The sequence below is a fragment of the Thalia democratica genome, chromosome 2 (assembly GCF_965202585.1).
Source record: "Thalia democratica chromosome 2, ktThaDemo2.hap1.1, whole genome shotgun sequence".
Lineage (NCBI taxonomy): Eukaryota > Metazoa > Chordata > Thaliacea > Salpida > Salpidae > Thalia > Thalia democratica.
The window spans coordinates 40,257,464-40,274,782 of NC_139166.1; the positions used below are offsets into that span (position 1 = coordinate 40,257,464).

Below are 17,319 nucleotides of genomic sequence, written 5' to 3' on the forward strand. Positions count from 1 at the left end.
CAAGTGTTTAGGAAAATTTAATGCAAATGTTATTATCTGTAGACCAGAACATCTCCTAAATAAAGGAGTTACCGAGTCAAATGTTTCGAAGAGTTGCTTATCATAAAGAAAAGACAAGCGTAAAGCTGTTGTAAATCACTTATACACTAATTCGCATTGAACAAAATTCAAATTACGTCATATTGCTTTTTCTGTAAGTTGTTTACTGCTGTAAATTCGAGCTTTTATTTCTAATTCAAACAGCTGATATTTGTAAAAATAATTTACATGACACAATCGTTTTAATTGTTTATTTTTAAAAAAAGTATTTAAAACCCCTTCCAAGCAGGCTCAGTGAAAATTGACTTAGTTGAATGAATATTATTCTTATTTATATTTTAAATATGAAGATAAGATTTTCAAACGATGGGCGTTTCTGTAGTTTTTTCAATTATTTGAAAAATTTATTTTCGTTCAATAATAGAGAACTTTCTTTAGTAACTTTTAGTATTACAATATACTAAATTACTAATTTTTCGAAAACATAAATGTCTAAAATTTCTTACGTACAAAAAATTATATAAGTTCAAACGATTTGAATATACCAGTAAAACAAGATTCAAAATCATAATACGTGATCCAATTTTTTAATTTTTAGTAAAACTATGTAAATATAAACCTAAGTACTATTTTAATTGACAATGTGAAAACTTTGCTTGATATTGTGAAACTAACGAGAAAAACAAAAGTTTTATATATAAGAAACTAAAAACGAAGTACTAATCACTGTTATTTATTAACTTGTTTTAATAATAATAAAAACAAATACATTAATATGACTATTCAAATCATAAATTTTGTTAACAAAGATCCGAGCGAAACTACTTCACTAAAATATGTATTAATGACAAATTAAAAAGTTTTCTTTCTTTACTACACTAACACACGTTTCTGTGTTTTAACTGGTTAACATACTTCAATGGAGCTCTGTAAAAAATAAATACTATAAGGAAATAATAAAAGCTTAAGTAGGTATATATATGTGTTTATTAAGAAAAAAAACTATAGATTATTGGTCAGGACTTTGAAAGCTTAATAACAAGTTTAGTTTTTTGTGCTTAGTATTTTTTTTTTATTTAAGTCAAATTTGTTATTTTAAGTTGTATTTAGTTTTACTTTCGTTACAATTTAGATCTAAGCATTATAAACATTTATAAATATACTATCCCAAGTTTCTATAACTTTAATTACCTATTGATTATTTTATTAAATAAGTATTTAATGTTTGTTGTTTTAGTTCCTTTCATTTACAATAGATACCTGTTATTTTGAAATAATTATAAAAGCTCATTTAAATTAAAAAGCCTAACTAGTTTTTCCAAACATAAAGAATAAATTATCCAGTTTGTAGTGTAAGGTAATCGACTGGTTTTAATGTTATTATATATGAAAGCGTAATATTGTGACGTAATTATTATGTTTTTTTCAATTATTAGTAACGATTAAATATTTTTAATCAATAGTTTCTTGATTTCACGTAAGTGGTTTAATATTGTCATTTTGTTTTGTATTTAACTTTATTTAATTTAGACTTAATAACTACAAATATTATAATTTTATAACAGTCAGATTTAACAATACGTACTGTATCTATTATTAACCGTTAATCTACAATAGTCTATAGTATTTATTTGTTTTTAATAAACAAATATATATACAAACCTTCTTTAGCTTCTATCCTTCCTTACAAATAATTTTTTACAGAGCTCCGTTGAAGTGTGTTATCCCGTTTAAGCACAGAAACATGTGTTAGTGTTATAAAGAATACTGTTTAGTTTGTTATTATTATTCATTAACATGTAAATAAATTACTCATTCAAACAGTCCCAGTAAAAATTCAAATCGAAAACGAATTATATTTTTGAAAATAAACTAATACCAGACGTGAAAAATTATCTTACAAGATGCTTGTAAAACTACAGTTTTTCTAATTTTGTAAAAGTAAATACAACAATATGTGTTTCGGTTAAAAGTTTGCAAAGTTAAAAATGAAACTGTTCGAGCTGTAAAATTCAAAAATAAACTTTATTGTCTGATTTCGCAAAAAAAAGTTTCCTTTTTAAATTTGTGCAACTTTGGTGTTTAAATTTTTTTTTAGTTTTTACTTTTTTATCTACAAAAAAAACTTTTAAAACTACGTCGTTTTTGATGTAGTTCATAAAAAAATATGAACTTAACTTTACTTAATAACAAAAAATTAACATAGAGATATATATTTTTAGTAAAAAATATTTAAATAAAACTTTACTCAATTCCTTTTTTATTACGTTAGTCTTATATTTTTCAGGGGTCGCACAGGAAAGTTAAAACACGACCCTGGTTTGCTTACCAAAGTTTATTTAGTTTTAGGTTGTTTTAAATTTGTTATTGTGTTTGAAAATCTTTGTTTTAAAACTTTCCTTGCAGCTGTATGATATTTTGAATCTGTTCCTCTTAAAAGTTTTGTGGTATGGGTGGTTTGTGTCAAAGTGTTTGTTTACTAAATTTAAGAACTTTTTGCCTACTTTAGTAGCTACTGTTAGGGAAAAGGGCGGCTTGACATAAACTATTTTTTTCTTTTCTCTTTAGGTTTTTTGTTGGCTTTTTGGTATAAAAAATTGAATCTTTTTTTGGTTGTTTATTTTTCATTATATACAAAATAACAAAAAAAACTTTGTATAATCGCTTTTAAAAAACTTTTTTTTTTTCATATTAATCATATCGAAAATTCTCTATAATATTAACAGTCTTAATTTTTTTAACTAAGGCGAGGGTTTTATTGAAAGAAAGCATTTATTTACTTGAGACGGTATACTTTTGAATAAAAAAGTTACATCAACAAGTTTAAAATAACTTAAGATATAAAGATAAATATAATCACTATAACACAGAAAAAAAAACTTTTAAAAGTAAAAAAAAAATTGAAAAAAGAACAAAGTATCTGCTTGTAATTAGATGAAATAATAACAACAACGTGATTTTAACTTTTTAAAGAAAATAAACACCAATACTAGATTATAAGCATTAAAATAGGATTAGAACAGTAATGAAAATGAATATTATTATTTGAAGATTTCTTAGAGTTTCAGTTGATTTTATTTCAAATTTATTACAGAACACAGTGATTGCTCACGTTTAAAAGATAATCTTTTAAGTGGCGGATGAATTAAAGGTGATTGCTTTTGCTAAAATTTTCTTTCAACCCTATCCAAACGGCGAAAACTTGATGTAGTATTAAACTGTTGTGGGGAATGATTTGCCTTTTCAAGAGATTTTCTAGGTGAATTCAGCTGCCTAAATTTTTTAAATGTAAGTTTCGAGGGACTGTAATGTGAGTAACGACTTCCGTTGATTGTTACCGAGGCGACTTCTTTTCTCGAACAACTAACTAAATGGCTAGGACATGATTCATTGTTTTGTTTTTTATAACTATTTAGTAATTCAACGGGAGGTCGTAGAGATTTCTTTTTTAAGAAAGCAGTTTTGGTTGGTTTCATAGCTTTAAGTCTAAAACAAAATACCATATTTAACTATTTTTATAAAACTAATGGGTAGTAGAAACAACTATTCTTTAACTTTCTTTTGTAAAAAAGTTTGTAAATAGAAACAAAAGCAGTACATTCTTTAAATTCATAATTTAATAGTTATATATTAAATTTGGTAATGTTTATTTATCAGAAAAGCTAACAAAAAACTATTTTTTTGATGAAAAAATTGTTCGTCTAAAATAAAACATATTACCGAATGAACAAATTTCTTTTAAATACAAAAATTGTTACATCTCAAAGTTTATTAAATATTTTTTGGAAACGTTTAATTGAGATTCCTTCTATGCTCTATTTAAAGTCATAAGATAGCCATTAGAAAAGTTTTTCTCAAGTTAAAAATATAAAAACTTACAAGGGAAGGACCCCCTGTAATTCATTCAAATGTAAAATTTTACTTACCTATGATCAAGTAGTTTAATAAGTTATCATGCAATGAAAATACTTTAATAAAATTATTTCACGATATAAAAGTAATACAAATATATAATAAAACTCAAATTTGTAGTTTGCTGGTAAACGAGGTAAAGGTGGTTTAGCAGAAGTATTCCTCATTGAAGTTTTACTAACATTAGGTTCATCTTCATTAGTTTTACATGATATCTGTTAGTAAACCATTGTTTGATGATTAAAAGACCGTACAGTTGTATATTTATAAACAATTACATTTTTATGTGCAATTAACTTTTAGTAACTATCTACCTATTTAAAAATACATTAAAAATAGTACAAACTCAATAACTAAACACAGTAGATATTTAACAAGTTACACACCTTGAACACGGGAAAAAGTGCGTACTAAGGTGCATCTGGTGCCCCGACCTTGGAATTTCGCGGTAACTTTTTTTAACGTGGCAAATCATGTAAAAACTTCACAAAAAGTTTGCTTCGCAGCTTTTACCAAAAATTAAATAATGACATTTGATAATTTAGTTTTTATCGGTATTTATAAAAGTTTAACAAAGTGGGCGAGTTTTCATTTTTTCAAAAATTAGTTTTACTTTTAGAAGTTTATCAAACTTATAACAGGCTTTTTAAAAAAATTAATTTATAATAATCCTATTTTAAAGATATGAACAATCAAAGCTTAAAAAATTGACTAATAATATTCTGAGATTTTCAAAAATATCAAAATGTCCTGAGTTATCCTGAGTGTGTGGCAACCCTGGAATGATTGACGGTATTGATTGCAGAATTGAGCTTTTAGTATTTAAAAATAAATAATAAGCATATATTTATTAACAACAACAATAAAAATTAGCATAGCTTTAAATCTAGTTTATGCTAACGTGATAATAAAACACTTTCGTATAGAATGTTATATTCCAATTGTCTAAACTTCAATGATGGAAAAACGATATTTAAGTATCAAAAACAATTTTTTTTAACTTAATTATAAAAATATTATGCTTATAAACATAATTTTTGATTAAATTTCAAAACGCTTAAATTTTCTGTACTTGATCAAGATTTACTTTTTTTGTTTCAATTTTGATAACTTAAATACAAAACAAAAGTTCCCACTACCTTAAAATCACCCCTTATTTTCCCAATTACTTATGTTACCAACTAGGATGTCAAAAATCCTAAAAAGTTTAATATCGCAAACCCTGTTCTAAGTCACTTGTAACAATAATTAAAGTTTACTTTATCTGTAAAATAACCTATAACAACTACTTTTGAAATATTTATTACTCTTCTGATACCTTTATTGGTGTTGCTGAACTTAAAGCTCCATTAAACAAGCTTGTCCAGGGTGCCTCATTTTCATTGATTATTTTGTGAGAAATTTCTTTTAACTCATTTTTGCTGTTCTGATTGCGTAATTCATTTTTGTTTTGTACAATGGCAACTATGGACTTTGTAGGTGACGCTATATCTACAAGCATTATAAACCATAACTATACCTGCAAATATTCTTTTTTGTAACAAAAAAAGCTTATACATCTACAGGAATGACACTGATCAATGCAAAAATATATGTGCCAAGTTTACCTATGCCTTCCTTGCATGGATGAGAACTGAATTAGGATGGCTAGGCAAGCTTAACTACATATTAAGTCGAGCTTTGATAGCGTTTTATTATGTGTTGAGAATAACACTAACAGTTCACTTAACAGTATGGTTAACGAAGCTACACCTGCATATTGATTAGGCAACGTATTTTATACGGTTTACTATCATTTCTAACTCGTGATCATTTAAAAACTCGATCATTTCAACTTTTTAAATTATTGTATGCATAAGAACTTAATTAGCAAAAATCACAAATTATCTCGCACCTTTTATTCAAGTATAATAATTTCTCGGTATTAAATGGCAGTAGTCCAAAATACTGTATAAGTTAGTAAGTTAAAAAAAGTTCAACTACTTTCAAACCTTTATTTAACTTGTACGTGAAAAGACCTATAAAAGTATTAACTAAAAAAAGAATAAAATAACATTTTTAAACATGAATAATTTATGTATAAATGTTTTAATAAAACCTATTATCAATACAACAAGGGTTTTAAATAATTAGCAAGTCATACGTCCTAAATAAAAAAACTTTTCATTAAAACTTTTCAAGTAGATAGTATTGTCGATAGGTATGGAAAACTCTGAATTAAAGCTAACCGCAAGGTGGGATACTTTATTTAAAATCTAAACTAACACTATAGAACTAATAATAATTAAAGTAACATAGAAAAAGCTATCAAATTACAAGTTTAAAAAACAAAAATCTTAACTAATCTCATTTAAGTTTTAAGAAAAAGTGACCAGAGTTTAAAAATAATTCAAATTAGCCTGAGTGTGTGGCAACCCTGCTTCTAGCCGAAAAAATATAAAATTAAAGAGATAAAACAAATATGCTACATAAAGCAGAAATGTATCTTTAAAACTAGTAAAAATAACGAGTATAATTTAGTTATAAAAACGATGATAACTATACGAACGTTACAAAATAACAAAAGCTAGAATTAAGAAAAGAAAAAAAAAATGATTCTATTTTAGTATTCTTATACTTGCAATTCAGTTCTAGTCTTACAATATCTGTGTTTAAATCGTTTATAAAAACAAAACAAACTTTGTTTGCAGGAATTGTTTCATAAAACTTTATTGAAAAGATTAAGCTAAATAGTACACAACCTTTTAGGTGAAGACTAAAAACTTAACAAGCTAGTAAATTAAAAAAGCATAGTAATCTAACACTAAGTAACATACAGTATATGTTTCAATTTAACAAAATTTCAATAAATAATATATCTGTATAACTTTCTTTTTTTATTTGACTATATTGTACATATTGAGTATTATATCTTAAAACTGGGGTCGGCAAACTTCGATTCGCGAGCCAAATCCGACCAACCAAGCAGAAGTATGTGGTCCGTGAAATATCTTTAACTGAAAACAACATGTGCAAAACAAGTCAGCATAATATTTATATAAAAACAATTTTCAAATGAAATCTTAATTTAATTGCGAGTAAAGAAGCACGGCTAGTTCAAATATAAATAATTTTAAAATTTTATGTTATACAAATCTTAATCTTATATAGTTGCCCACTTGACAGAAAATGAAAATAATTGAACCTTAAGATATTGACCACTTGCTAAACAACTACACATTTAACTTTTGCCTACCTACTAGTTAATGCCCCCTGGTAACAAAAATCACCGCTAAGGGGTGATATCTCCCACTTTGATCAACCTTTGATCTAAAGAATTATTGAATTATTTTATTATAAGATTTAAGTTATTGTGGTCCGCTCAGAGTAATTTTCAAAAATATATAGCCCGTCACTTTTAAAATTATGCCAATTTCTGATTTAGACATGAATACTAAAAATCATTATAAAATAAACAAGCTATAAAAACCAAAACAATGTTTTAAAAACAAGTTAAATTACTATAATGGCTAAAAAATTTACAACAAAAATCTTACTTAATTGATTGTAAGTGTAAGATTTGTTAATAAGAGAATTTATCTTCATCTCGTTTATTTTATTACTTGGTGACCCGATAAACATTGGAACTCTTACACCTGACGTAGTATCAACTTGTGACGCACAACTCCAAGCATGAAAATCTATTCTCTGCTGCTTTATTGATCTAATATTTTATTATTTTTATATGCACAGAATACTTTAAAACGATTTACAGTGTTTACACAATATTTTTTTTTGAGTTTCCGAAGAAGGAAGTTTAACAGTTTTATATGTATTTCTAACACTTCCATAGTTTATAAAAGATTAAGAATAAAATTTATCTACAAAAACTCTCAAGTAAATACAAAAAACAAACAATATAAAATTTATGTTGAACAAAAAATGCATTAACTAATCATAGCAATTTTGTCTAATAAACACAACAAATCAAGTACAATTATATATATAACTATTTTCTAAATTTTTGTATAAATTTACAAAAAAAAAAGTTTCATTTCCCTCTAAATTAGAAATTAATCAAATGATTTTATCTTACAGATTTATATAAATAGTATTGTTTATAAGGTCTATGAAATTTAATTATTCAGTTACCATGGACTACTTATAAAAAGGTGTTTACAGTTGAGGCTTATGCTTGGCAAAAATCTATCCGCAAAAATCAATTACTTTAAAAAAAGTTTAACTGTCTTGAACTTCCTGGTCGAAATATGATCTACATCAGGGTTTCCCAAAGTGGGCCATGAGCAGCAAAGTGGCCAAAGGGGGAGCCTTGAGCAGTAAAGGATCCACAGGGGGACCATGAGATCATTAAAAAAGGTCGTAAGTGTTTTGAAACTTACAATAGATATTCTGGAGTTGTTGATGAAAAGCAAAAAAAAAAAGGTCTTAGGTGCTTTTAATGGTAGTATTTTGAGTGATCTTGTTGAGGGGGCCATAGCTTTTTTAATTTCTTAAAAGGGGCCATTTGAAAAAAGTTTTGGAAACCCTGATCTACATATTGGTCAACAAGTTCAGAACCAATTGAACCGTTTAGAATGTCATAAAAATGATAACCGACAATTACACTGTGGACTACCGAAATAATCAAGGTTATTTTGCCAGCAGAATTCAATTTCTTATTTTAAATAACGTAGTTTCGGCTCTAGTTAATCATACATTTTATCAAATTATATGTTAACATTTAATCCATTCTTTTAAAAACACTATACGTTATTTGCATAGATGAAATTTAGTAAAACAATAAATAATTTTTTTATAGATTTTGAAATTCTAGTGATTTACGTTTTTTATATGTCACCCTATACTGTTTAAATTTTTATCATATCTTTTTAAGAGAATATTTTTTAAATTACCTGATCCATTTTTCAGTTTCTTGTTGGTCAATAGTTGCAAACGAATGGCAGTCAGCATTATCACAAATTTTAAAACTGTACGGCCTTTTTTGTCGTGACTTTTCAATTTTTTGAGTCAGTATGTCCTTAAAAAAATAAAATATTTGAATCAACCAAAAACTCAAAAACAAAATTTTAATCAAAATATTCTTTTTTAACTTAATTAAGGCCATTAATAATTAAGAGGGTCGAAAAAATTGTTTTTACAAGAATTAACATAAGTTTTTATGAGAAAGCTTAGTTTCAAGTTTAGGAGGAAATATTTTTATCTTTAATTTTTAACAAAAAAAAGTTTTAGTAATCTAAGTTTTACTCTAAATTTAATAAATCCAACATAAACGTTTTTTTAACATTATAAAAATACTACTCTGAAAAGTTTTGTAGACACTTGCTTTGAAACTGTGAAAAACAATTTTTTAAAACAAAAGTTTTTTTTTTCTTTCTTAAATTGCTACTTAGATAAAAAGTATATCTGAAACTCTGATTATGTACTGTAAAATTATATTACATTAACATTTTTTATTACGTGTACCAAAAATCACTAAAAAGCTAAAATAGTAGTTAAGCTAAAACTTAATTACAGTAACCTCTCGCATCTTTACGCACTCGTGACGTTACGCACTCTCGTTTAGTTACGCATTTTAAAATTCTAAAATGTTCAAAAAATATTTTTTTTTTTTTTGATATTGCACAAACTATGTTTATAGCATATTTTTAATTTAAAATATGTTTTTAAATGCTAACTCATCTCTCTATATCTTTAGATTTACTAAACTTATGTTCCTTGACTAATTGATAAACATTTAGTTATACCACAGTATATAAGAAATTTTGTTAACAATAAGAGATTAAATTAGAATTTTAAATATAAACAATTTTTATTAAAAAATTTCTTAAAATTTACATATTTTTGTTCAAAATAAGAAATCCATTACAGCACCAAATGCATGTTTTTGTAAAAGGCTACAGAAACAAATTATAATATAGAGACCACACCATTTCTAAATTGTAAACAAATGCTTAATTATAAATTTAACTTGCTAAGTAGAATGATATAAATGTTAAGTATCAAATAAGTCACTTACAAATAAAGATAAAGATAAAATCTATTTATTGTTAAAAATTAGTATTTTACTTAAACTTAAATCTTTTTTTAATGTATGTACAGTTTTATCTTTGGTTTTCATATTTAGAAATAAAGTAAACAAATTGTTAAAAGTGGGAAAGTCACCAGTGTGCTATTAACTAGAAGCAGTATCAAAAAAAAGCCATAATGGTAAATATATTTAGAAACTCTCGTATCTTTACGATCTCTCATATCTTTACGCACTTTTTCTGTGGACACAATGTGCGTAAATAAGCGAGAGTTTACTGTATAAACTTTAACTGCAAAAATAATCCTTGCTTTTACTGATGATCTTAATTTGTAAAACTTTCATGAATTAAATTAAATTTACACCTTAGATACAACATTAATTGTAAAATAAGGCTTTTTTGAAGACTTTTCTTCCGGATTTTTCCAAGCTTTTAGGCAACCAGCCTTCAATTCACACCATAGATAACTCCAACTTGGACAATCACCAATCAGCTCCTATAAATAAAAATATTTTTCAAGATGAAAGCTTTGAAAGATTAGAAATTTAGATGTATTTGGTATACTATTACTTTTAAGCTACTTTAGGATATATTTCTCTACTTATTTACATAATTTGCTCTATAGTAAATAAAACTCTTGCAATTCAAAGCGTGTTATACTCTGAAACGGGTACGGGTCAAATATGCACAAAGGGACATTTTTGCACAAAGATATTTTTTCCCAAGACACTTTTGCACAGAGGGTCACTTTCGTACAAAGAGTCACTTTTGCACGATAGTAAAAACAAATAAAAAATAATAATAAAAAACAAAAGATTAAAACTTTTAAAAATATATAAAACAAAAGTTACTGACCAAGGGTTAGGAGTTTTGTTATAGTAAAGATAAAAATGAAATAAATAAAACAAAAAAAATTATTAAAAAAAAACACAAGCAAAATACAAATAAATAAACTAATAAAAAAACAAAAACAAAAAAACATACCGACCGAGGGTAAAGTTAGGGGTAACACTGATAGAGAAATATATTTTTCATAAAAATTACTAATCAAAAAAATCAATAAAATTGAAAAATTAATAAAAAATTAGTTATAACAAAACGAAAAACTACTGACAGAGGGTAAGGGTTAGGGGTAAAAGTAATAGTTAAAAAAGTAATAATAAAACAAAGTTGAAAAAAAAATTGACCTGTGCAAAAGTGACCCTTCATGCAAAATTGACGCGTTGCAAAAGTGTCTTCGTGCATTTTTGACGCTTCGTGCAAAAGTGACCCTTCGTGCAATAGTGTCCCCTCGTGCATATTAGACTCCTACCCGTTTCAGAGGGTTACTAAACTCTCTGAAACGGGTAGGAGTCTAATATGCACGAAGGGACACTTTGGTACAAAGACACTTTTGCACAAAGGGTGAATTTTGCACGGGTTTGAAATTGTTTTTTTTTTTCTTTAATTTTCATTAGGTTTTTTTTTCTATAACTATTACCCCTAACCCTCTAACCCTCGGTCGGTAACTGTTATTTTTTTGTTTTTTCATTAGTTTATATTTATTTTTTACTGTCACTGTTAACCCTAACCCTTACCCTCGGTCAGTAACTTTTTTTTTAATTAACTTGTCTTTTAATTTTTTGTTTTCTTGGTTTTATCTTATTTTTTTTTACTATCGTGCAAAAATGACCCTTCGTGCAAACGTGTTCCTCTGTGCAAAAGTGTGTTCGTGCATATTTGACCCTTCGTGCAAAAGTGTCTTGTGCATATTTGATCCGTTCCCCTCTGAAACAGATGGTTGTTTTTAAGTACTAAATTAATACATATATTACAACAAAATTTTACTTCAATCATCTTTTAAAATCTAAAAATTTACATAAAACATAGAAAAAACATTAAATTAAATTTATGCTAAAACTTTAAAATCAAACGCACCAAACATTAAATACTAGTGTGTATAATTTGTACTTTTACCAGCTCATACATTTTCTTAACTATTTATTATAAAGTAAAAATTTAAATAAACTTATTATGTATATAATTTTGTTAATACTGAATATAAAAATACGCTTACCCAGACATTTAAAAACCATTCAAGAACTTATTTAATTTATTAAGATACTTTATAAAGAATTAACTATAAAATTTGAAACAATTGCTTGAACATGTAAGATAATATAGACTTGAGTTAAATTGTTATTTCTTTTGCTGTTGTAGTTTGTGCTTTTCATAGGAAACTATTGATATTACTAACTTTTACCTGTTTTATCTAAAAAATTAGCTAAAAATATAAAATTTGAATTAGCACATAGAAAGCTTTTTTAATTATCTATAAAAGCAAATTGTAAAAAAAACGTCCGAGTCTTCTACGTCTCTGATATGAACTATTTTTTTAGTTTATTTCGAATTTATAATATATAATTACTTTTATTTAGTAATTTTTTCAATAAGTTATTTTAGTAAGTCAAGTAATTTAGAAAGTTGTATTTTTGAAGATATACGAACACAATAGATGGAAAAAAATGTAGTTTAAAACTAACTATAAAAGTATCTAAAATTTAGAGAAAATCATCATAAAGCGTTATAATTGGTGTTATACGGTAACTTCTTAGAATTTATTTTAAGAACGATAGAAAATTTTATGAAAAATTGTGTAAATGTAACAATATTAATTTTCATATTTTAAACTTAAATTAAACGAAGCTTCCACAGATAATCAACATGAATATGAATAAGAAAAATACTCTTCCTTCGTTTATATTTAGATTTAAATTCGTGTAATATTCAACATTTTATGTGCATGAAAAAAACTAACCTTAAATAAAATTATAAAAATTAAAATCAATAGCTATAAACTAAAATTTATTGTGTTATAAAACGTCACTTTTAAATTTAAAACAAATATTTTAACCAAGCATAAAAACTACATAAACTAAACATTTGAGCAATATGTTGTTTTTCACATTTCCAGATGTTTATTTTTTAAATATTAAAATAGAGATAACTCATACTCATTAAAAGATTACAAAATGTCCTAATTAAAAAACTGTAGCAACTGATATGTAGTTTAGCTACTCTAACTTACATAATAGTTTAAAAATCCAAAAAGAATATTATCTGTTAAGCACTTTGGTTGGGCTGCAAGTCTACATACAATGTTGTCATATAAGGGCAATTCAACAACTTCACATTTTTCTTTAATCTGAATGTCGTGAGGTTTGGCTATTTCACTGACGTCATCAGTCGTTAGTGTTAGTTCACCAACTTTTTCATATTGAGGCCCTCTAAGAAATATTTAACTTTATTTTATTAATTTTATATAATATACATCTACTAACTAACAATATATCAAAAGCTGCTGAATAACATGTCTTTAATAGTAGAAGTACTAAACTAGTAAACGATATAGAAATTCTAAAAAGATTATACGTTTCAGTAGTATACATTTGTAAACAAAAATAATACAAAATCAGATAAAGTATGTTATAATTTTATGTAATTGTCACTTAAAGAATCTAAAGGACTCATTTCAATAGTATTAATATTGTCCAAATAACTAAAAATAATCGACTACTACTTTAAAACCATAAATTTATAGAAAATTTTGTTTTGAAATGTTTTTTTTTCCGTACATACTTATTTATTTTTAATTCTATAAAAAATGTAAATATTTATAGTTTCGTACAAAGCTTTCACTAATGAAATTTAAAAAATATAACTAACCTGTTATTGTCAATTCTTAATTTCTGAAAAAAAAATAGTGATAAATATAGAGGACATAAAAATTTCAATAAAAAATCATATACTGATAACTACTAAAACAAGTTCATTCTAGTATTGAATTCTTTTATTTGCATACTAATATAAATATGATGAAAATATAATTCATTATATAAATCTTCGTCATGTTTTCTGATAAGGAGTTGATATGATGACATTATTAATAGATCAAAAAACAGCGTTTGTTTTCTAACTATATTTATCAGGTTTCTGCTCATCACTACTAAATCAAAAAAAACATACAAACAATAAAATTAATTCGAAGAAACAAAAACTAAAAACAAGGATGTACTCTCTGTAACATGAAAAAAACTAAATTTAAAACTGGATTTAGGTGCAAAAACAGTACTTTAAGGTAATTGCCAACATTTTTCTCAATGTTTTTTCAATTGTTTAAAACAGTGTTTCTCAAAATTTAAAATAGGCAGAGACTTAATAGTCCATAGGGAGGTCAACATTTTCTTTAATTAACATTGTCTCTTATTTAAAGACTTTAAGTATACGCTATATAATACTTCTTACAATATAAAACAATATAAATTCGATCAACTTATGAAATATTACCAGTTTTATAAGATGTTTCCGATACAAACGTATGAAAAAAAAATATTGCCGGTTTTCTTAGAGTTTTTAAAAATTCACTAGAAATCTTTTTCCTCCTTCATTTATTAAGCAATTTACTTCATATTTTCAGGAAATTTTAATTTAATATTACAAATAATTAGTAGTAAGCATGTTTGAAAAAAAAATTATTTGTTATTTTTTTAAAACTAAAAAAATTTAAAAGCCTGTTTCCTACAACTTTTTAAAATTTGTTAAAGATAAGAGTGAGATTTTTTTATCAAAAACTATAACAGAAGATATATTTTAGTAAACTACTCTACTTGCAGCTTTTTGTTTTGTTCCTTCCAACATGAACCTATCAAACTTTATAAAGCTGAATCTCTTATATCCTAACAGATAGTTTAAAATTCATAAAATTTTAAAAAAGAAGCTGGTAGCTTAGTTTTTAATATAAAAAATAGTACTAATTTAATAAAAAGCTTTTCCATAAGGATTAATTTTATTTTCTTAAATACAGGGTTGCCACTCGTTTTTTCCAAACTTTTTCCAGGTTTTCCACATTTCTTCCAGGTTTTTAAAAGTACACATTTTTGGGTCTATTTTTAGTTTTAAGTTAATTTTTATATAAGAAACTGTGTTAAATAGAACAAAAACATTGAAAACATACTGTAAATTTACTTTAAAAGTGTTTTTAAATAAAAAAAATGTTTGATGATACAAAAAAAATTTATTTATATGATAAATTTTTGTGTCAAACCGACATTTAACTACTGAAAATGTTAATGTTATCAAAAATTCGAGTTTTTCCCAGGTTTTTTGATAAAAATTCCAGGTTTTTCCAGATTTTTTTCAAAATTTCTCAAATTCCAGGTTATTTTTGCCTAAATTGTTAAATTCCAGGTTTTTCCAGGATTCCAGGTAAAGTGGCAACCCTGTAAATAGAAAACAAACGTTGTTGTTTTTTTATTAATAGCCACTATGCACAAAACATTTTCGGAATTACTGATTTAGAACATTTAACCCATTTTATTATATCTGCTTAAGGTATAGTTCATGACATATCAGATTTTTGTTAACTTATATTTCAAAAGCATATGTTTGGATTAATGCTTTGTTTTATAGAGTAACTAAAGTTCTAGCTTACTTTTTATAGACTAACTAAAGTTCTAGCTTACTTTTGAAAACCATTGAAATATTTTTGTTCACAAAAACAGAAGTATTATACTCAAACTATATATTTAAGTACAGTAACCTCTCGGTTATTTACGCACATTGTGCCTACAGAAAAAATGCGTAAAGAAACGAGAGATCGTAAATATACAGTTTCAAATATACTCACTATAATGGCTGTATTTAGATATTGCTTCTAGTTAAAAGCAGACTGGGAACTTTCCCACTTTTAACAATTTGTATACTTTATTTACTAATATGAAAACAAAAGATAAATCAATACATACATAAAAAAGGGGATTGAAATTTACATAAAATAATAATACTGGTAGAAAAATTTTACTAGCTTTAATAATAAGTAGATTTTATCTTTATCTTTTTTTATTTGTGACTTTTTTGATACTTAACATTTATATTCTATGTACTTAGCAAAATCAATTTATAATTAAGCGTTTGTTTACAATTAAGAAACGGTGTATTTTTTGCTAAGAAGTTTCATTACATTTCTTTTTTAGATTGTTTATTCAAATTATTTTGTATGTTTGATATAGGGCAAGTGTGCTGTATTATTTATTTATGTTTTAGACTCTCATTATTTTATTATACTTTCATTATTTAAAACAGTCATATTTTTTTAAGAATTTTTATTTAATCTCTTGCTGTTAACAAAATTTCTGATAAACTGAGGTATAACTAAAAGTTTATCAATTAGTCAAGGAACATAAGTTTACAAAGTCTAAAGATATAGAGAGGTGAGTTAGCATTTAAAAGCATATTTTAAATTAAAAAATATACAATAAACCTAACTTATGCAATATTAAAAAAAATAATTATAATTTTTTAGAATTCTAAAATGCGTAACTAAACGAGAGTGCGTAACGTCACTAGTGCGTAAATATGCGAGAGCTTACTGTATGTATTATTTAGTAGTTTATTGAGAATCATGTCATTGTGCTTATAATTTTTTTGTTTTATTATTTAACACATACATTTAAATACAATAAATAAATTGAAACAAAAATATTAAATGATCAAATAGTACTATTTGGAAACTGTTTGGCATATACAACTTGGTGGATAGATCAAGGAAGGATAATAGTTTATTGTAATTATTATTTAGATTTGTGGCAAGATGATGATTTGGAAATACTTACCTGGACCATAATGTTTTATAATAAAACCAACAATAATAATAATAAATGTAATAAAAATACTTATAACAAAAAAAACAGATTTTTAAGTCAGGAAAACTACCATGAGATATCAGAAAAAATCTAGCCTGATTTTTGCAATTAAGCCTGAGTAAGTCTGAGTATATTAAACAACTTGAAAAAGTTTAAAACTAGCCTGGATTGGTCTGAGGATAGTCTTAGTTTTTCTAAAATATTAAACCACACGGAGTTAACATAAGTAGCCTTAGTATGTGGTAATCCTGTTACTAATAGGATTAAGTTTATTCAAAGTAGTATATATCTTTAAAAACAAGTATAAACATGCTTTCGTTTGCTTATACTTTCTTTTCCTTCCTGCTTATTAATTTGATTTAGTAGCTTTTGAGGTGTTGCAGCAGAAACGCTTCTTTCGCCTTTTGTCATTGGATATGCAAAAATTTCAATCAGAATTTTACTGTCATGGGAAATTTTCTCACTAAAAATATTTTTATTGCTTGTTTTCATAATATAAGAATAAGTTTATAGTTGTTTGTTAAACAGAACATAATAAAAAACCATGATAGCAGGGTTCGTACACAAAATTTTACAAATTACAACTAACGTTCCTTGATTTAAACCAATTTAAACTGACATTTTCCCTAACCTTTATTGATTGGCGCAAACTTGGGCTTCTA

General features: G+C 25.5%; 1 protein-coding gene across 2 annotated transcripts in view; it reads right to left on the reverse strand.

Annotated features, from left to right (window-relative positions):
- Nucleotides 1-2,963: 2,963 nt before the first annotated feature.
- LOC145829221 (rhotekin-2-like) overlaps nt 2,964-17,319 on the reverse strand; it is a 31,415-nt gene continuing 17,059 nt past the window's right edge. The window contains exons 6-14 of one of the 2 annotated variants that reach the window (XM_082936960.1): nt 16,967-17,120; nt 13,683-13,705; nt 13,045-13,243; nt 10,342-10,473; nt 8,844-8,968; nt 7,488-7,654; nt 5,270-5,442; nt 4,065-4,166; nt 2,964-3,524 (exon numbers count right to left, since the gene is read on the reverse strand). In XM_082936960.1, the coding sequence (XP_082793086.1) occupies nt 3,204-3,524; nt 4,065-4,166; nt 5,270-5,442; nt 7,488-7,654; nt 8,844-8,968; nt 10,342-10,473; nt 13,045-13,243; nt 13,683-13,705; nt 16,967-17,120 (1,396 nt within the window). In that variant the 3' untranslated portion in view covers nt 2,964-3,203. Of the gene's footprint in view, nt 3,525-4,064; nt 4,167-5,269; nt 5,443-7,487; nt 7,655-8,843; nt 8,969-10,341; nt 10,474-13,044; nt 13,244-13,682; nt 13,706-16,966; nt 17,121-17,319 lie in introns of those variants that run through there. The other variant, XM_082936961.1, reaches the window with a different exon arrangement.